Source organism: Chelonoidis abingdonii, chromosome 4, assembly GCF_003597395.2.
Source record: "Chelonoidis abingdonii isolate Lonesome George chromosome 4, CheloAbing_2.0, whole genome shotgun sequence".
NCBI classification, from domain to species: domain Eukaryota; kingdom Metazoa; phylum Chordata; order Testudines; family Testudinidae; genus Chelonoidis; species Chelonoidis abingdonii.
This window is the reverse complement of record NC_133772.1, coordinates 115,639,436-115,660,665: the sequence shown is the minus strand read 5'-3', so window position 1 is coordinate 115,660,665 and position 21,230 is coordinate 115,639,436. Positions and strand designations below refer to the sequence as shown.

General features: G+C 43.5%; 1 protein-coding gene across 4 annotated transcripts in view; it reads left to right on the top strand.

Moving 5' to 3' along the window:
* Positions 1-21,230, top strand: part of STON2 (stonin 2) — a 113,358-nt gene that overhangs the window by 71,851 nt on the left and 20,277 nt on the right. For all 4 annotated transcript variants that reach the window (XR_012655822.1, XR_012655821.1, XM_032797588.2 and 1 more), the window contains 2 exons: positions 5,028-6,866; positions 17,702-17,904. Coding sequence is in view for 2 of the 4 variants with exons in the window: in XM_032797588.2 (XP_032653479.1) it covers positions 5,028-6,866; positions 17,702-17,904 (2,042 nt within the window). In the remaining 2 variants the exon portion in view is untranslated. The remainder of the gene's footprint in view (positions 1-5,027; positions 6,867-17,701; positions 17,905-21,230) is intronic.

Sequence of the window (21,230 nt, the reverse complement as noted above, 5' to 3'; positions counted from 1 at the left end):
CTTTAGTGCAGAACTAACCCTTCTCATTCTGGATTCATTCTCTGTCAGGTCTTCTGCTCTCTGTCAGCAAGTCTTGATATATTTTGTGCAGTGGAAATATTAACGTGCTTAAATCAAATCCAGCTATTCCTGCAGGATGGTAAAGTGCTGCTCTTATCTGTTCAGTGAATACATGTCTGTCGCATCTTACCTGGGGTTACATTCCACAGTCAGCGCGTAAAGCGAGAATTGCGTATAGTCAAAATTACGTTGAGTATAATGGCAAGTGGAATCACCCGCACTATAGGTACAGTATTAAAATTGTTATTTTTCTTTTTTGTTTGTTTTGTTTCTGCCGACTGCATAAAGCTGAAATCACGTATGTTAAATGCGTGTAAGATACGACAGACCTCTTTTAGCCACACCTCTCAAAGTGTCACTGTATTGAAGGGTCTCTCTCACTTTCAATTTAGAAATGCTGATGTTTTGTAACATGGAATGAAAAAATTCCCTTTGTGTTTTAAAAAAAAAATGGCCACGCTGATTCATAAATTCATCTAAATTAGAAATGGAGACAATTCCATTCAGTCCCAACTACTCCATCCTTTGGCCTGTTCAAGATTGTTCCTCACAATATATTGGTCTAGTGCAGGGGTAGGTAAGCTGATTTTTAGTGGCACTCACACTGCCCGGGTCCTGGCCACCGGTCCGGGGATCTCTGCATCTTAATTTAATTTTAAATGAAGCTTCTTAAGCATTTTAAAAACCTTGTTTACTTTACATATAACAATAGTTTAGTTATATATTATAGACTTTTATAGAAAGAGACCTTCTAAAAATGTTAGAATGTAATACTGGCACACAAAACCTTAAATTAGAATGAATAAATGAAGACTTGGCACACCACTTCTGAAAGGTTGCCGACCCCTGGTATAGTGACTCTAGTCCAGGGGTCTCAAACTCAATTTACCTTAGGCAAGTGCCAGTCCTCAGATCCTCCCAGCGAGCCAATAGTGTCACTGAAGGTGGTGGTCAGAAAAGAAAATGTTTATTGTATTTTTTATTTCTTAGAAATAATAAAACTGTCATGCAACTTTATATAATTCTTAACTTGCCAGAACGTTTTTAGTGTTTCCCAGACACCTGGCAAAGCTTCAGTTCTGTCAGTTTGTTGATGTTTGACCTCAATGACTGAGCAGTTGAAACCTTCAGGATTGCAGCAAGGTGTGCATCAGATAGATGTGTTTGGTGTTTTGACTTGTTTATATTCATTGTGGAAAAAAGTGACGCTGACTCTGCCTGGCAACTAATGATGCTGCCTCCATGGCTGACTCTGCCCTGCGACTAATGATGGTATCTCTATCCCTCTCCCCCAGCCACTAGGAGCTGCGGGGGCCAGCGCCTGCAGCAGACATTGCTGGCAGCGAGGCTGCATGCATCTCTCCTCCATGGGTCGCCGTGGGGAGGTTTTCGGGCCGCAGATGGCCCATGAGCCAGCACTTTGAGACCGCTGCTCTAGTCTAATTTTAAATGGCCCATGTATTGGAGCTTCCACACCACTTCCCTTGGGAGTCTATTCTTCAGGCTAGCACTTCCAGTTCTCAGGAAGCTTTCCTGATATTTATCCTACCTTATCTTTTTCTTAATATTATCCCCCTCCACTTACTTATAACCATAGAGACAAAGCTAAATAATTTCTCTCCCTGGCCTGTGTTTACATTCTTCAAATATTTGTAGACAGTGATAATATTCCCCACACCATTTAGTCCTTATTAGCCAAGCTACGCCTGTTTAGTTCTCCTCATCAGTGTAATCCTTCCAGCCCTTAAACAATATTTATTCTTCTTCTCCGAACTTCAGTTTAGCAACTGAACACTGTATTTAATTTGATTTCAGAGTAGGATAAAGACAGCCTATTGCCTCCCAGTTCCATGATGTGATCTCTTTACAGAGGACTGGAATCAAATGGTAATTTGCTCTGGTTTTACCCTAAAATAAACAATCAAGTCACTTAAAGTTATAAAACTACCATTTTTTAAAAATAATTTTGGCTGCATTTTTAGGCTCTTGTATCACAAAAGCAGCTTTGTTTTTAAAAAGTCCTGCTTATACCCCATGGGAAAACTCTGACAGATGTTCTTTTTAGTGGGAGGGCTGCCTGTATTTCTTTCATATTAAATCAGGATCTCTGTTTGTCTGCCAGTCCCACCCACCCGAAGTCCTAATCCTCTGTGGCATCACAGTTGGTTTCTGCAAGGCTGTGATACCACAAAGGATGGATTATGACCTTAGATGGGAAATAATTCTCAGGACCAGGTGAGTTCATAAGAAACAAAGACCCTGTTTGTGTATAAATGTCGCCAGTCATAACAGAAGCAAGAAATTCTATGTCCAAGATTACTGGAAAATTGTAAGCCTCTTCACTACATCTTTATACTCCCCTTGCTCTTTCTCCAAGCAGCTATATCAGGGGTTCTCAAACTGGGGGTCGTGACCCCTCAGGGGGTCGTGAGGTTATTACATGGAGGAGTTGCGAGCTGTCAGCCTCCACCACAAACCCTGCTTTGCCTCCAGCATTTATATTGGCATTAAATATATTAAAAAGTGTTTTTAATGTATAAAGGGGAGGTCTCACTCAGAGACTTGCTGTGTGAAAGAGGTCACCATTACAACAATCTGAGAACCCCTGAGCTATATGCTTGCTAGCTGGACACTCAGGAGAGAAGCTACTTGTAGAGAGGTTTAGCAGTGTGGGAATGGGGACTAGAAAGCAGAAGGCCCTTTCCCACTGAGGTCAGTTTTGTACTTGGTAATTTAAAAAAAAAATGCTTTGGAGCTGGTTTGAGAGAAGGGTGTGGAAGTGAAAGTCACTCTTTCACCCCAAATCCATGTATAGACCTGGGTTGGAAGCTTACTGAGGGAGCATGCAGTATCTATCACCCCTTCCAGGTGCAGAAACTGTGGTCAGAGGAGAGGGATAGCTCAATGGTTTGAGTATTGGCCTGCTAAACCCAGGATTGTGAGTTCCATCCTTGAGGTGGCCACTTAGAAATCTGGGGCAAAATTAGTACTTGGTTCTGCTGGTAAAGGCAGGGGGCTGGACTTGATGAGCTTTCAGGGTCCCTTCCAGTTCCAGATAGGTATAGGATAGATAGGTTAGGATTTGTACAAGAGTTCCATCTTATGTACAAAGCTAAAACTAAGACCTGGTTGAATGTGCAGGGTGAGGAGGAAATGTCCTGATAAACTTGAGATAGTGACTCTTTCTTTTATAAAGCATTTCAAGATATATGGAAGAAAAATATTGTATCATTTTTATTATTATAATTTTATTATTGAACTGGAATCTGAAAAGCTAGTTGGATTCTTTCTTCTTCATACACAATCACCAGTGATCATGATAATAATGCCATAACGTGTTCCATATGTAGATCTCAAAGTGTTTTACAAAGGTGGGTAAGTGTCAGCATCCTTTTGTAGCGATGGCATAACAGAGGCCCAGAAATGTGAAGTGACCCAGGGTCACATAGTCGCACAGCCAGAACTAAAACCAAGGTCTCCTGACTTCTGTGTTCAGTTTAGTAGACAACAGTTGGAATCTAAATTTAGGTCTCAGATTTTGCTGATATGGGTGAGGCAGATGGGAATCAAGCTCTCTCCTTCAAGGGGATGACAGCACTTTAAATGCTTGCTTTTGTCTGTGCAGTAACTAGATGTGACACACAAGTTGCCCAAAGTGCAAACATAGGCAGCACCTAAGTGTGGTTTTTACAGTCTCTTTTCTTGCACTTCAAAGTGATGAGTTTTGCAAAGTACATAATCTGCATTTTGATGCAAATTTAAGAGGTAAGAATGTTGACATTTCTGCATGTTAAGTATGGTGCAGCAGCAGATTATAATTCCAGACAGGATGTCCATCTTTGGGAGCAGTTTCTGTGATCCTGCTCTCCAAGCCAATGGAGATTAAATGCTTCAGCCTCAGAACACTCCTAGTCGTGTGTGTTCTTTATATAAGCACCGCCACACAATTCACCACCACTGGGAGCATCTATTTGGGAAACATCCAGGACTGGAGTAGCAGGGGGTAGTGCAGGTCAGGACTGAAGTGCATTGGCAGAGCTGTGTATGGGGAGCCCAGGTCTAGAAAAATAGAAGCCGTTACAGGTCAAGAACGGTGTGTCAGACTAAGAGAATGTGGGGAAAGATTGCACAATATAGGCCTGAAATATGCCTTTCTTTAACCATTCCTACATCATTAGTTCATAGCTTCCCTGAGAAGCATTTCACAGACCTCTTAGGACTGACTGATAATACTCCACAGGGCAGGCCAAGTAAACAGCCTTGTTGAAGGTCTCCTGTGCAATGAATGTCATTCAGGCACCTTTTCCAGTGCTTATGCTCTTTCCCCATGTGCTTTAATGCTAACAGCAATAGAGCAGCCGAAGCACATGGAGATGGAGTGGGAGTGGCAGAAAAAAGACCTTCCACCACTTTCACTCCCTCTTCCCATTGGATTCAACAACCCAAAAGCACATGGGGGAGAGGGAGCAGAAGGGAAAGAACAGAAAGAGAAGGAACAAGAGAGAAATGAGGAAGAGAAGGAACAAAAGAGGAAAAAGAGAGAAGGAATGAAAGGAGAGAGGGAGTAAAGAAGAAAGCTACAAAGAAAAAAATTACAGAAAAAATGACTGCAACATGGTAGGTGTTTGTTTTCTCCTTTTAGGTTTTGTTTTGTTTGGGAGAGAGGAGGAAGGTACAATCCCTGCTGCTATTCCTATTTTCTTCATTTGTCTCCTGCTGCTTCTTTCTACCTTTGTTTCTCTGTCCCTTTGGAGGTGACTGGCACCGGGCCCTCAGTAACTCTTATCACACTCTTTGGCCTTTCAGCCAAGTTGTTTGACCAGTTCCCTTGCACAGCATGCAAATTAGCCCATTTTGTGCATGGAAACTACGGTGCCCACAAATTTCTCCTTTAGAGAAAAGAACTAGTTGGCTTCAGACTAATGGACTAAAATTTCCCTTTTCTCTCTTTTTCTCTCTCTTTAAAGACAATTCCTCATCTTTCCAGGAAGATGAAGAGGTAGATATGGAGGCTGTCAACTGGCAGCTGAACAGCACGCCCATGAATGGGCACTCTCCAACCCCAACCACAGCTCGTTTCCCCAGCTGGGTGACATTCGATGACAATGAAGTCAGCTCTGCTTCCCTCCAGAACCTTTCTCCCTTGAAACCAGACACCCCACCAATAGCAACGCAGACTGCAGATGTGAATTGTAATCTTGCTACATCCTTTAAGAAGAGGGAGCGCCCCAGGAGCACATTGTTGGACCTCACTAAAGTTCAAAAGCTAGATCTTTCCTCCTTAAATAGGCTGCCTTCTGTTGGAACACCCCCCTGGAGTGCTACTAATCCCTTCCTGGATGAGTCTCTGAGGGATGTCCAACCCTCACCCATCAACCCGTTCAGCTCATTCTTAGAGGAACGAGATAGGCATTCCCACAGCTCCTCTCTCTCCAGCGCTCCACGCCAAAAGCAAAGAGACTCCCTTATTATCCTCTACCAAGAACCTGACACCATCAGCTTTGATGAGTCAAGCAAAAACGTAACCCACACAGATGCTGTTGAGCAGCTCAAGCAGCTCCGTATTGGAGATCCAGATCACCTGAACAGCCCAACTCTACCTGATGATGACCCCCTGATGCCATTTGATGTGGATGGCACATTGTTGAACTTGGCCCCATCTCAGCCCAAGGATGGCTGGCCAATGATGCTCAGGATACCAGAAAAAAAAAACATCATGTCATCTAGGCATTGGGGGCCAATCTACGTCAAGCTGACTGCGAGCGGGTATCTACAGCTTTTTTATGAGAAGGGACTGGAGAAGCCCTTCAGGGAATTCAAACTTGAGATCAGTCATGAGATTTCAGAGCCCAAGCTCCAAAACTATGATGAGAATGGAAGGATACACAGCGTACGTATAGACCGCACCATCTACAAGGAGAAAAGGAAATATCAGCCTAAACCAGCAATCAGCCACGCAGCAGAAAGGGAACAAGTGATAAAGCTAGGCACTACTGATTATGAAGACTTTCTTAGTTTCATCAGCGCAGTTCAGGATATACTAATGGACTTGCCAGCCTCATCAACAGATCTGAGCACAGTGGGATTAAACTACCAAGAGGAAGAAATCACTGTTGATGTCAAGGATGAGTTTCATGGCATCTTGGCCAAAGGAGACAATAGGATTCTCCAGCATAGCGTGCTGACACATATACATGTTCTCAGCTTCCTTTCTGGCCTCGCAGAATGCAGGCTGGGCCTTAATGACATCCTTATAAAAGGGAATGAAATCGTTGCACGGCAGGATATTATGCCCACCACTACCACTAAGTGGATTAAGTTGTATAACTGCCGGTTTCATTCACGTGTGGACGAGGAAATGTTTAACAGCTCCCACGTTATCCAGTTTAATCCCTTGGATGCCTGCCGATTTGAGCTGATGCGGTTCAGGACTGTGTTTGCTGAGAAGACTTTGCCTTTCACTCTGAGAACAGCAGCCACTGTCAAAGGTGCTGAAGTGGAGGTCCAGAGCTGGCTGATGATGTCCACTGGGTTCTCCTCCAACCGTGACCCTCTAACTCAGGTGCCCTGTGAAAACGTGATGATCCGCTACCCAGTGCCAAATGAGTGGGTGAAAAACTTCCGCAGAGAAAGTGTCCTGGGAGAAAAGTCTTTGAAAGCCAAGGTGAACAAGGGTGCCAGTTTTGGGTCAACCAGTGTGTCTGGTTCTGAGCCAGTAATGAGAGTAACTTTGGGAACTGCCAAATATGAGCATGCTTTTAATTCTATTGTATGGAGGATAAACCGACTGCCTGACAAAAACTCAGGTGAGTAGAGAGTATTCTGTCTGAGTGGATAAACTTAAAGGAAAGGTATATTTGGGGTTGGGGGTATATTTGGGGCTGGGGGACATTGGAGTTACATGGTACAGTGGATAAACCATTGTCCTTTTGGAAGGTTCAAAGGGGCATGAAATGGCTGGTTGTCTTACTCATCCTAACCATGGCTTAATGTGTCTCACAAAGAAACACTGTTTTTGACAAAACCATTTTGGTGTAGCCACATGCAAATATGCCTTCCAACCATCATTTTGTCAGTGCATTCTGGGACTCTTGCCTAAGCTTTCCCATAATGCACTACACTGTTTCTGAAAACAGGTACTTTTTGGGTAACTTCCAAATGTAAGGCACTGTATACTGTAATATCAGGGGGACCAGCTAAATCACTGTAGCTCCAGCCCTTGTGACTTCCTATCCACAATGTTGTAAATTGCACTGGTTCAGCAAGACCTGAGACAAAGATCTCACTGCATGTGTTGCAACCAGAGCTCATACATGTACCAGGTATGGCGGTTGTGTGTAGACATAGGGCACTGTGTAGCTACAAGCTAAAAGTATTCTATGCAACAACTTGTGGCTATATCTTTCAACTAGTGTGGGCAGGGACAAAGACCTGATTTAACATTTAAAGGGATGCTATCAAGGTAAATCATAAAACTTAAAAACCTGTCCTGCCCTGTATTTTTATAGTTATACCTTTAATTATTAACATTCAAGTCATCTGCAAAATCTAATTTACTTTTTACCACCATTACATTTGTTCACTTTCTGCCCTTCACCCAGCTTGGGCAGTGAAATTTGACCATCTAGTTTACTTTCTGTTTATAGTGAATTACCCTTTCTGGTTCCCATGCCCTTCGCTAATGCAATTCTTTGCATAAACACTGTTTAAAACACTGACTTGTTTCTGTAGCTTCCTCACTGGGCAGATTCCTGCCTGTACTTTTTCCCTACAAGAGAAGTTCCATGATGCTCCAGACTTGATCCTTTCTGAGAACATCTGTTCTCGTTTGTCAGGAGGGAAGGAAAGCATTGAACAAGGTGCTTCTCACTTTTTGGATCACTTTTTAGCTCAGTAAGGAACTCACCACAGAGTACAAACCTGGAGAGACATCACTCTGACAACAAATGAGGCTTGGAGAGTTTACTTTGGAAGAGAGACTAGAAGCTAAGAGTAGGGGGAATAAAAAGAAACATCAGGATGAAAGACTAATCTCATGTCAATAGCAGCATGCCTGGAAAACACCATACAATCAGCCCAACCCTAAACACAAATAATCATGTGCTTGCTAGGAAAATCCCACTGTGCTGCCTGCATGACCCTTCAGGTCAGGGGGTGAAGTTCAGTGACAATTATTCTTCTCTGGTATCATCCATCTGAGGATCTCAGTGTGCTTTACAGACATTACAGCGGGGAAAACTGAAGCCCACAGAGATTAAGCATATGTCTGCGCTTCAAGATGGAAGGTGCAATTTCCAGCTCAACGTGACATACCCCTGCTAGCTCTGATCAAGCTAGCATGCTAAAAATAGAGTGTAGCCCTGGCAGCGGGAGGGGCTAGCTGCCCTAAGTACATACACATCCAAGTTGTTAGGCAAGTACTCAGGGCTGCTATCCCTCACACCACCACAACTATGCTCTATTTTTAGTGTACTAGCTCAGTCATTAGTCCAGGTATGTGTCCCTGAGCTGGAATTTACACCTCCAGTTCAAAGTATAGACATAACCTTAAGTGACTTGTCTAAATTCATACAGTATGTCATTAGCAGAATGCTCACAGATTCCAGAATTCTAGACTCTTTTGCATGCTCAAGCCATTAGTGATGCTCCCTTACCCACTTTCACCTTTATGTGAAATGTTAACCCAAGTCTCTAATTATTTGTCTTTATGTCTGTCTGTAACCTTACATCTGCCTCCCAGCAGGGGAGGATGAAGCTGAAATGCAATCCCTGCTGTTGGGGAGTCTTCCCACACAGTACTGAGCAGTAGCAGCACATGTGTGCTAACTGACTGTCTGATACACCTGGGAGGAGGCAGGGTGCCCTGCCTGCAAACAGCCCTTCCTGTCAGGTCACATTATGATTTGAGGGAAAGGAAAGGGGAGCAAGCATTATGACATGGCCACTGAATCTAGGGGAGGTGATATGGGCGGGAATCCTAAACTATTGGTGGAGGTATATTTCTTGACAGCACTTATCCCGTGGCTCTAGATCAGGGGTAGGCAACCTATGGCACACACGCCAAAGACGGCGCAAAAGCTTATTTTCAGTGGCACTCACACTGCCTGGGTCCTGGCCACTGGTCCAGGGGGGCTTTGCATTTTAATTTAATTTTAAATGAAGCTTCTTAAACATTTAAAAAACCTTACTTGCTTTACATAGAACAATAGTTTAGTTGTATATTATAGACTTATAGAAGGAGACCTTCTAAAAACATTAAAATGTATTACTGACACGCGAAACCTTAAATTAGAGTGAATAAATGAAGACTCGGCACACCACTTCTGAAAGGTTGCTGACCCCTACTCTAGATGCTCAGAATATACAATAAATTTTTAAAAAATACACAGCTGCCTGAATGAAGCCACCCACAACAGTCACCCAAAATATAATAATAGAGACCCACCCATCTAGCCATCAAAAGGTGGGCTTTGCTGCATTCCCTGAATGTTGACAAATCCAGGCTCTGGTCGGCCAAAAAGGGAGGGTAAATTCTACTTTCAAGGACCTCCATGGAAAATACTATGCAGCAGCCCCCTCCAGTTTAAATCAAGGGGGATTTAGCTGCCTGTCCTTACTGACTGCCACTGAAGGTGGTATTGGAGGGGGAGAGTGGTGGGTCGCTCAGGTAACCAAGTCCTAAACCATTTAACCCAGTGTTCACTTGCAGATCATAAAATCCTAGGAATTATTCCTGTAGCTTTATTGCCTTATCCCAACTTCTTGTCTTTGTGGTTTCTGATATGAACAGGCCTTATGCTCTCCAGCTTTATGACCTGCCGCCAAGGTCATCTGCGAAAGCATCTGGGCCATTTGTTTGTGGCTACAAATTCAAAAGCATATGACTGAATCAAACAATCCATGTATTTAGCCTGTTTTTTTCTCTTGGAGGTAACTAATGGCAGGATTCTATGGAGTATGTTGCTGAGCTTCTTCCCAGAACAGCTTGGTAAACTCTGTTGCTCTTCTCTGATTCACAATTAACTTGTTGACGCTGGCTGATGAAGCCTATTTATAAGCCCCACAGAGCCTCAGTCACAACTGGATGTGATCCAGTACAAGAGAACTAACGTGTTTTTATCCACTAGACAGTGGAACAAAAGAGTGTTAAGAAAATATCTATACAGAGGCTTCATGGTCATGATCATGGGAAAAAGCTGTACAGACAAAGCAGAGGTGTGACCCAGTCCAGATTCTTGGATCTAGATATCCTGAACTGTGGAGCAGTTTGACTATGAATCCAGTCCCAAGCATGCTGGCTGGCCCTACCTATAAACTGGGCCAAATTAAAACCCTAGATCTCACCACCTCTGAACTTCGGGGACAGATTAGAACCAGGTCCCTTCCAAACATGGCAGCTCTAGCCCATTTCTGAAACACAGATAATTTTCAACATGGACTTTATTGTGAGAGGTGAGTCACTGAAAATGAGACTGAGGTGTTCGTGCCTCAGGGATGCAGGAAGCCCAGAAGAGGATAAATCTGTCTGATGTCTTCTCCTCGGTTTTACTACAAACTTTATCTGTCTTTCAGACCGAGGAGTCTGATTGGGCGTGGTGGGGGAAATAGAACTATAATGAAATTATATTTTGTGACCCCTGATCAATTAATGACTGCATGGATTCCATATATGTCATAATAACTTTGTGTATTTTTGCATTCACAGACATTTCACTTATATAACATAAGTGCCAGACATTTGAGTGGGCACCAACAGTAAATGTTTGAATGATGTGCACAGTGAAATTTGCATGTACTGTTACTCGTTATTACTACTAGAATTGATCAAATAGTTTAAAAATAAATGACACCTTCCCCCCATGATTTATAGCTCAGTTCAGTTGTGCAGAGTTCGACTGACTACAGTTCATGGGGTCATGTTATATGTAAACTAACATAATTTAGGCTAATTTAGGGACTGATCCTGCTCTCTTTGAAGTCAGTGGGAATTTTACCATTGACTGTGTTTGGTTGGTGGGAGTTGGCTGAGGCCCTTAGATTACAAGTTTTTCACAGCAGGGACCACGTTTATTTTGTCTCAAGTGCATCAGTGGCACTCTATAAACAATCAGAAACAGTCAGTTCAAATAAACATTATGTTTGTCGTGACAGTTAAAGACCTTGCTTATTTGTCCTGTGTTGCCAGAGAAGTAGGTTCAGTGTTTAGCTTCATTCTCATGATGTTAGGCAGTGTCCAAGGTTTTTTTGTGTTATAGGTGGGGCTAGTTGCACCACCTATCATTTAGGTTGTTTGACATTTCCTATTACAAGACCCTGTTTTGACAAACTTTAACTGTTTGGGCTTAAATTTTTACATGCCAGGGGTCTTCCTCTGGCTTTTTTTTTTTGCCCTTTTTTTTTTAAACTTCAGCCAGAGAGGAATCAGAGAGAGAGGCTAGGGACTCATCCATTGTTTAGCCCATGTTAAAAAATTATTAAGATCTTTCCTCTGAAATGTTCTAGTGACCTCATGCTTTGAAGCAGGGATTTCAAAGTTGGCAGGGGGTGGTGTTTGTATCAGGGATGTCAGGGCCGTCCTTAGCCATAGGCAGCCGCCTAGGGCACCACTAGGTCTGGGGGCACCGCTCTGCCAGACGGATGAGAAGCAGTGGAGCATGTAAGAGCAGGGCTGCTGGGTCCTAGAGAGAGCCAAATGCAGCACAGTCTGAAGGAGGGGATTGGCTGCTGGGGTTGCTGGGAAGGGGTGAGGGAAGGAACTCACCTGTGAGTGTGACTCTTTCCTCCGGTGTGATGTGAGGCAGGCTCGGTGGCTCTGGCAGTATCCTTTGTTGTCCCCCATAACATCCATTCTTCTTCCCCCTGCCCCACGCAGCACCCCGTCCTTTCACCCTCCCCCCATGGAGCACCTCTCTGTCCCCCCTCCCCTCCCTGGCTGCCTACTGAAGAATGAAAGCGAAAGTAACTCACTTTCTTGGCAGGCAGCCAGGATTGGAATGGTCCCACAGGGCTGAGTTGGGGATAGCCAGAGAGCATGTGCAAAAAATCAGGACAGGGAGTTGGGGTAGGGTGAGCAGATGTCCCACTTTTATAGGGACAGTCCCAATTTTGGAGTCTTTTTCTTATATAGGCTCCTGGTGCCTAAGTAAGACAAAGCCCCAAATATCGGCACTGGCCCTATAAAATCAGGACATCTGGATCTGGTCACCCTAGCTGGGGAGCACGTCTCTCTCCCGGGCGGAGTTACACAGGGCAGGATGAGCTGCTGTGGCTCCATGGGTGCCCTGTCCCTGAGATCAGATGCTGTGCTAAATTCACCATGGTCCACTGGGCTGGCAGTGGTGCCCACTGGCGTGTGATCAGTCCTGAGGGTTTACTGCTGCTGTTGCCACTCTGCACCCCAAGAGGTGGATTTTGGGGTCCTGTAGTTTTCCACCTATCTCCTCCACTACTTCAGCTGTTGGACCAGCAGGCTGGGGGGGGTGAGCCAAGCATGAAAGCAGTGCTGTGTTGCCATTTAGATTGTCATTTAACAAATTTGTTTGCCAAAAATGCTTGCTAACAATCCTGAATTCAATTTCAATTAAAAAAAATTAATATCTTAGCCAAAAACAGAAAATTAAGTTGTTGACAATTATTGTGACAAGTTTGCTATGGGGAAGAGAATGGGCCAGTTTTCATCAGAGAAACAAAAAATGTTGACTGACTTTCCTATAGCCCTGTTACTGCTAAATAGAGCCCTTCAGCAACTATAATATGCTCATCTCTTTACTAGTGTATAGAGCAGGGGTTCCCAAACTTTAACAGCCCGTGAACCCCTTTCACTAAATTGTGATATGTCATGAACCCCACCCCCCCAAAATGAATATTTTCAGGGATTTAAGTTTAAATTTCCTCAGTGTGATGGATGCAGCAATTGCCCGCCCCGCTCTTCCTGGGGCTCAGGCTGGGGTTCGGGCTGCCGGCTCCCCTGCTGACAGGGGCAGGGCTCAGGCTGCCAGCCCCAGCTGCCCAGCCTCTCTCTTCCTGTTACTCGGACTCCCAGCCCTGCACAGAACACTGGAGTTCAGGCTGCCGCTCCCTTGCTGACCGCCAGGACTCGGGCTGCCAGCCCCAACTGCCCGGCCCCACTCTCCCTGGGGCTTGGGCTGCCAGCTCCCGCGCTGACCGCCGGAACTCAGGCTGCCAGCCCAAACTGCCCGGCCCCGCTCTCCCTGGGGCTCGGGGTGTCTGCCCTGTAACCGGGTCCCACCTGCTGTCTCCAATACCCAGGGTCTTCTGGCTGCCACTAGTGAAATTTTTCTGGTGAACCTCTTGTAACATTCTGCTAACCCCCAGGGGTTCACGTATCCCAGTTTGGGAACCACTGGTATAGAGCAGGGGTCGGCAACCTACAGCTTACATGCCAAAGGTGGCATGCCAGCAGATTTTTGATGCTCTGGGGTTCTGGCTGCTGCTCCATTGCCAGCTGGGATCCTGGCTGCTGGCCCCACTCAGCACCCACTTCTGGCCTGGGGACCCCAAGGAATCCCAGGCTGGCAGTGGGCTAAGCAGGCTGGCAGCTGAGACCCCGGCTGAGCCTCTCAAACCACTGTCGCCCTGGAATTCCATTCACTCAGCTGGTAGCAGGCTGAGTGGGACTAAATTCAACGAAATAGGAAAACAAGAGTAACTAATGACGAAGTGCAAGAACCTAGAGAGCCTCCTGAAGCACGGTGATAGTTTTGATTTAAATGGACTTGAACTGTGCGAAGAATTGAGTACACTGTCATCAATGTTGCCACATGCAAAATCAATGATGGACATTGTACAGTTTATTCATACCAGCAAACTTGTTGAGAGAGAGAGATATATATTTCCTAATGTGTACATTGCCACTCGTATTCTACTGACAATTCCTGTAATAGTAACATCAAGAGAACAGAGTTTCTCAAAACTAAAGCTCATTAAAAACTATCTCCGCTCTACAATGAGTCAGGAACACTTGACTGGTCTTGCTGTTCTTGCAATCAAACAAGACATCACTTTGTCTTTGTCATACGATGACATTACTGGTTTTGCAGCCAAAAAAGCTAGAAAGATTGCTTTTAATTAAAAACAAATCCTTGTTTCAATACTTCTTCATATAAATTTCCAATAAAATGTTGACAAATTTAAAAAATATTATTTGCATCATTCTGTCAAATCAGAATTTTTTCTATAGTGCTACTTTTTAGTGCTAGTCCATCAGCGTTACAGTGTGCTTAATTAAGTTAAACTGGTTTTAATAAGATGCATGTGGCAAGTTTTCCAATAATGTAAGCTTATGTTTGTGTTGCTCAGAGCAAGTCAAGCACAGGGGCACCAGTTTAATAATCCCACCTAGGGCACCATTAATCCTAAGGACGGCCCTGAGGGATGTGCCATTTACCACTCACATGAAAATCCACCATCCCTCCAGATGGTTCAGCATGCTCTGCTCTCTCTGGCCAGACAACTCCACTGACCACTGGAGGTGTGGATATAATGCTGCCTCCTATCCACGTTAGTCTCCCTTTCTGGGGTGTTTCTGCTGACAGAGATTCTAGGAGAATACAGTCTCTGTGCTTAAGGGAGATGATAATTGTACCAGCCCCAACATATACAATGTTGGGAAAGATTCCTTGTCCCCTCTTCCCTTGTGCATCCATGCTGTAGTCAGACACAGTTTGGTCCTTAACCTCTCTGTGCCTCAGTTCTCCCCGCCCCAAACAGGAATACTTCCTTACCTCACAGTGATGGTCTGTGGATTAAATATAGAGAATGGGTACAGTTTTCAAAGCGTCTAAGTCCTGTTTTCAAAAGTCAGTGGGACTTAGCCTCGTAAGTGACAAAAGGCCCAGATTTTTAAATGTATTTACATATTATTTTTGAAAATGGTACTTAGGGTATGTGTCTACACTGCAATAGGGAGGTGTATTTGCAGCCAGTGTAGACATACCTGAGCTGGTTTGTCAAAGCTAGCTCGAGTAACAATAGCAGTGAAGCTGCGGCAGCACCAGCACTTGAGTATGTACTCAGGATCCAAGGCAGGCAGGGCTATATCTTGCAGACAATCATGCTGCCACAACTTCACTGCTACTGTTACTTGAGCTAGCTGTGATCTATCTGGATCAGAGCTAGTTTGGTTATGTCTACACTAGCTACAGTCACACCTGTGGATTGCAATGTAGACATGTCCATAGGCTACATCTACACTGCAGCTGGGAGGTGTAGTTCCCCTCTCAGGTAGATGTATATGCACTACTCTGCTCAAGCTAGTGCACTAAAAGTGTCAGTGTGGCCATGATGGCACAAGCAGCAGCTCAGGCTCACCGTCCAAGTACATACCTGAAATCTTGGTCAGAGTGGTACTTAGGCAGTTAGCCCAAGCTGCCACAACTACACTGCTATTTTTAGTACACTAACATAAGCACAGCACACCAATCTGGGAATCATACCTCTCAGCTGCAGTGTAGATGTAGCCAGAGTCTCCTAAGTCATTTAGATGCTTTTTAAAAATTGTCCGCAAAGTGTTTTGAAGATGAAAAGCCAGAATTAAAGTTCAGCGGTGTTTAAATTATTTATTTATTTAAGGTCCATTTATTGGAAAAAATAAAATCTTAGTCTCCTTTTCTTTGCAACACAAGGAACAAATGAGTACCATATTATTTTAATCTTGGGGGAGGGATTCTTTGTTCTCTTTTAAATTAAACCTTTTCCTCCTCCTCCTGAAGCATGTCCTTTGATAGGCTCTTGATTTAATATATATGGAGAAGACACAGCCCTTAAAACTTGTTCAGGATGTAGACAACTGGAATTTTCTTGGAAACCTGCTTCCAGTTGCTTTTCCGTTATGGAAGAGCAAAGCCATTCTGGATCCTTAAACCCCATTAGGATCCTTGAATCTTGACCCAAAACTTCCATCAAGGCATATTTGAAGTCTGTAAAAGTTCAATTAATGCCCTTGTTCTTCATTGTTTTTTGTCTCTGCACACCCTCGTCCAGCTGAAGATGGGAACACCAGTGCATTCTGAACATTTATCCAGTCCTTAGCACAGTGGGACCCCAACCTGGCTGAAGCAATATAAAATATTATTATTTATTAATAATAATAATAATTGTTATTTCTGGCCTGACCAGAAGCAGCATTTACCTTAAACTTCATTAGGAAGCCTTTGTGCATGGTTGAGTAGTGTTTGTGCAGTGCTTTGAAAATACCAAATGCTGTGTGGATGGAATTCACCTCTCTGAAGAGGGACTTGCACAAGGCCTATAAATCCCATTTTGAGCTCTATTTTGAGGGCTGAAGTGGGACTCAGAGGCGCTTAGGCGTTGTCTAATGCTGGCTCTCTGCACAGGGTTGAACTTCACCCTGTCAGTGCTAAGAGTTGGTACTATCATTGAAGATACCCTGCCTTGCTTTGCAGGCTCAGGGGGTTGCATGTTTTGGAATAAACTCTGGGTGTGCTCATTGTTTGGGTAGTTGTCTCAACTGCTGGTCTTCCAAGGCACAATCCTGTAAGCCCATCATGTATAGTACTCTCATTCTGCTCCATGTGGAGGGCTTTCAGGCTTCTTTCCGCTCTTACTTCCCAAACTCAACCTTTCGCATTCCTTTTTAGCTTCTCAGTGTGCATCTTGATCACCTGTATAAAAGGTAAATGCTCCCATAGTGATTGCAAAATGGATGGTTAGAAATTAAACATCACCATGTACAACCAGGTGGCCAGAGCCTTGTTGTGTCATGCATGGATTTGTTTTACTTAGACAAATGTAAGGATAATAATCATGCTTCGAATCAATCGAACACCCTTCAGCCAAGGTTCTCAAAGTGCTTTTGAAAGATACTAGCCTCATTTTGCTGATAGAAAAATTGAGGCACAAAGAGGTTAAGTGACTTGCCCAAGGTCACAGTGAGTTGATGACAGGCAGGAATAGAACCCATATGTCCTGATGGCCAGCCTGTGCTCTAATGACTAGACCACACTGCTTTCCAACAGGACAAAGGAGACAAAAAACAAAATGTAATGCTCACAGATCACTACAATTTTAAATTATCACTTACATTGCCCTTTCTAAGGAGTGACTGTTTTGTATGGGGATGGAATAATGAACTAGAAGTTGGAATTCCTGGGTTCTGTTTCTAGCTTGGCCATTGACTTGCTGTGTGACCTTAAAGAAATCATTTTTTTAATTTTATTTTCCTATCTATAAAATGGTTATAATATCTAGCTGAAAGGCCAGTGTCATTCTCAGATGAAAGACAACATTGTACTGTGTACTGCAAGATCCTGCCTTTGGCAGCGCCCAATACCTGATGCATCAGAGGAAGTAAAAAACTGCCCACAGTACACCAGTGCTGTACATGGAAATAGGTTGGAGAATTCCTTCCTGATCCCTGTGGTGACTGGTTTATACCCAGAATTCTCATTTACTGAAGCCGCTCTGGAATGATCAACTATCATTCCTGCAGCTTGTTTACTTTAGTCATCTCTGGAAGCTCCAGCTGCACTGTAGCTATTATGATTTCATAACTTACTCAAGCAGATTCTCTGTTTACCTCTGTTTTAAGATGCTTCTTCCTAGGTGTTGCCTTTGTTAATCTTCACAACAGTTTTACGTTTCATTTTCTGTCTCTTCCCAGCTTCTGGCCATCCTCACTGCTTCTTTTGCCACCTGGAGCTTGGCTCTGACCGGGAAGTGCCTTCCAGTTTTGTCTGCTATGTGGACGTGGAGTTTGACATGCCCACCACTTCAGCATCCAAAGCCACTGTTCGGTCCATTTCTGTAGAGGACAAGAGTGATGTCAGGAAATGGGTCAACTATTCAGCACACTATAGTTACAAGGTAAAGAGAGCAGCCGGCTGTCACTGCAGCTAGTATAGCTGTTGCATGAGTCATTTTTCTTTAGATATATTTAATGTTGGTGAAAGAGATGATTTATCAAGGTGACACAGAGTCAGAGGTGGGAGAAGAACTCTTGACTCCCAGCCCTGTGCTTAGACAACCCTAACTCATTGCGCTTTGAATTCCTGTATCCATCACTGCCAAGTAAGTAACTGTTGAGTGACACAAGGTTTCCCCATGCTTTTCTGTAGGAGTACTATACACCTTTCTTTCTAGCTTCAGCAATTTTGCAGTTATTCTAGTCAAAAGTAAATATTTCAGTACTTTTAAATGGTGATGGGCTAATTCCTGAGCTGTCATAAATCAGCATAGCACTATTTGTTTCATTGAAACTACACCTGTGTGCACCAGCTAAAGATGTAGGATAAAATCTTCAAAAATGCCTAAGTCCCATTTTAGAAATGACTTTCAATGAGACTTAGGGTATGTCCAGACTACCCGCCAAATCAGCGGGTAGCGATCAATCTATCGGGAATCGATATATCGCGTCTCGTCTAGATGCGATATATCAATCCCCGAATCCACTCCTGTTGACTCCAGAACTCCACCAGGGCAAGCAGCAGTAGCAGAGTTGACAGGGGAGCCGCAGCCGTTGATCCCGCGCTGTGAGGATGGGAGGTAAGTCGAAATAAGATACATCGACTTCAGCTACGCTATTCTCGTAGCTGAAGTTGCATATCTTGTATTGACACCCCACTCCCCTCCCGCCCAGTGTAGACCAGGCCTTAGGCTCCTAAAGGCCAGATTTTTAAAGGTATTTTGGCACCTAAGTATAGTTGGTCAAGAATTTCTCAACACTTTTTTCTTTCTTTTCTTTTGAGGGGTGGAGAGTAAGAAGGGGGCAGATTTGTCAAAACCGCAACTTTTTGTGGAAATGGACCAGTTTTGACACATCTTTTGTCTGGAAGTTTTCATGGGTCCAGGATGGAATTTCTGGTCAAAACTAGGAGAGATTCCAAAACAACCAATAGTCTGTTTCAGAGGCACTTAAAACCTGGTTTTCCGCACCCTAGGCAATTACTATAACCACTGACCTATAGAGTCAGAATGTGTTTGTCTCAGTTTCAAAGTAGGGAGGGACTAGAGCTTCCCGATTAAATGGCTGTAAGACTTTTTGATATGGGCAAAACAACATATTTTTTCTATAACCTTGTTTTCAGAAATGATGGAACCATCTTTGCTGAAATTTTCTACAACAAATTCAGCCTGGCATGTAAATTTTACTTGGCATGTAAAATTTCAAAATGGTTAAATTTAGGCAAAGTTGCAAGCATATGAAAACAGGGTTCTATAATGAAAAATGTTGGACAACCTTAACTAAGGTGGTGCTACCAGCTCTGCCTGTAATAAGTCAAGATGGAGTAAAATGTACCCTGTTTGCACACAGGCTGGCTAACCTAGTGAGGAGGGCTTTAAACTAGGTTCGACGGGGATAGGTGAGCAAAGCCCACAGGTAAGTGGGGAACATGAAGACCTGGGAGATGGGTCAGAAACAAGAGGGATCGTGGGCTATAATGGCAGAGAGAAAGGAGGGTCAGGGCAAAACTGGGAGGACTGTATCAAATGCCTTACTAAAGTCTAGGCATACCACATCCACCGCTTCTCCCTTATTCACAAGACTTGTTATCCTATCAAAGAAAGCTACAGATTGGTTTGACACGATTTGTTCTTTACAAATCCATGCTGGCTATTCCTTATCACCTTACCACCTTCAAGTGTTTGCAGATGATTTCTTTCATTACTGCTCCATTATCTTCCCTGGCATAGAAGTTAAACTACTGGTCTGTAGTTTCCTGGGTTGTTTTTATTCCCTTTTTATAGATGGCACTATATTTGTCCTTTTCCAGTCTTCTGGAATCTCTCTTGTCTCCCATGACTTTCCAAAGATAATAGCTAGAGACTCAGATACCTCCTCTATTAACTCCTTGAGTATTCTAGGATGCATTTCATCAGGCCCTGGTGACTTGCAGGCATTTAACTTTTCTAATGATTTTTAACTTGCTTTTTTTTATTTTATCTTCTAATCCTACCCACTTCCCATAAACATTCACTATGTAAGACATTCTTCAGACTTCTCAGTGAAGACTGAAACAAAGAAGTCATTAAGCATCTCTGCCATTTCCAAGTTTCCTGTTACTGTTTCTCCCCCTCACTGACCAGTGGCCTACCCTGTCCTGGGTCTTCCTCTTGCTTTAATATTGATAAAAAGTCTTCTTGTTTCCCTTTATTCCCATAGCTAGTTTGAGCTCATTTTGTTCCTTTGCCTTTCTAATCTTGCCCTGCATTCCCGTGTTATTTGCCTATATTCATCCTTTGTAATCTGACCTAGCTTCCATTTTTTATATGACTCCTTTTTATTTTTGTAGGTCATGCAAGATCTCGTGGTTAAGCCAAGGTGGTCTTTTGCCACATTTTCTATCTTTCCTACCCATTGGAATAGCTTGCTTTTGGGCCCTTAATAGTGTCTTTGAAAAACTGCCAACTCTCCTCAGTTTTTTCCCCTCAGTTTGATTCCCATGGGACCTTACCTATCAGTTCTTTGAGCTTACCAAAATCTGCCTTCCTGAAATCCATTGTCTCTATTTTGCTGTACTCTTTCTACCCTTCCTTAGAGTTGCAAACTCTATGATTTCATGATCACTTTCACCCAAGCTTCCTTCTACTTTCAAATTCTCAACAAGTCTCCTATTTGTTAAAATCAAGTCTAGAACAGCTTCCCCCTAGTAGCTTTTTCAACCTTCTGAAATAAAAGTTGTCTGCAATGCAGTCCAGGAACTTACTGGATACTCTGTGCCCGGTGTTATTTTCCCAACATATATCTGGATAGTTGAAGTCCCCCATCACCACCAAATCTTGGGCTTTGGATGATTTTTTAGTTGATTAAAAAAAGTCTCAACCACCTCTTCCACCTGGTTAGGTGGCCTGTAGTAGACTCCTAGAACGACATTACCCTTGTTTTCCACCCTTTTATCCTAACCCAGAGACTCTCAACACTTCCATCTCCTATTCCATCCCACCTCAGTCCAAGTGTGTACATTTTTAATATATAAGCAACACCTCCTCCCTTTTTCCCCTGTCTATACCTTCCTGAGCAAACTATACCCATCCACACCAACATTCCAATCATGGTACTTTCCCACCAAGTTTCAGTTATGCCAACACAATGTCATAGTGTATTATTTATTAGCACTTCCAGTTTCTCTGCTTATTGACCGATACTTCTCCGCATTTGTATAAGCATCTAAGGATAACTGGTTTGATCTTGC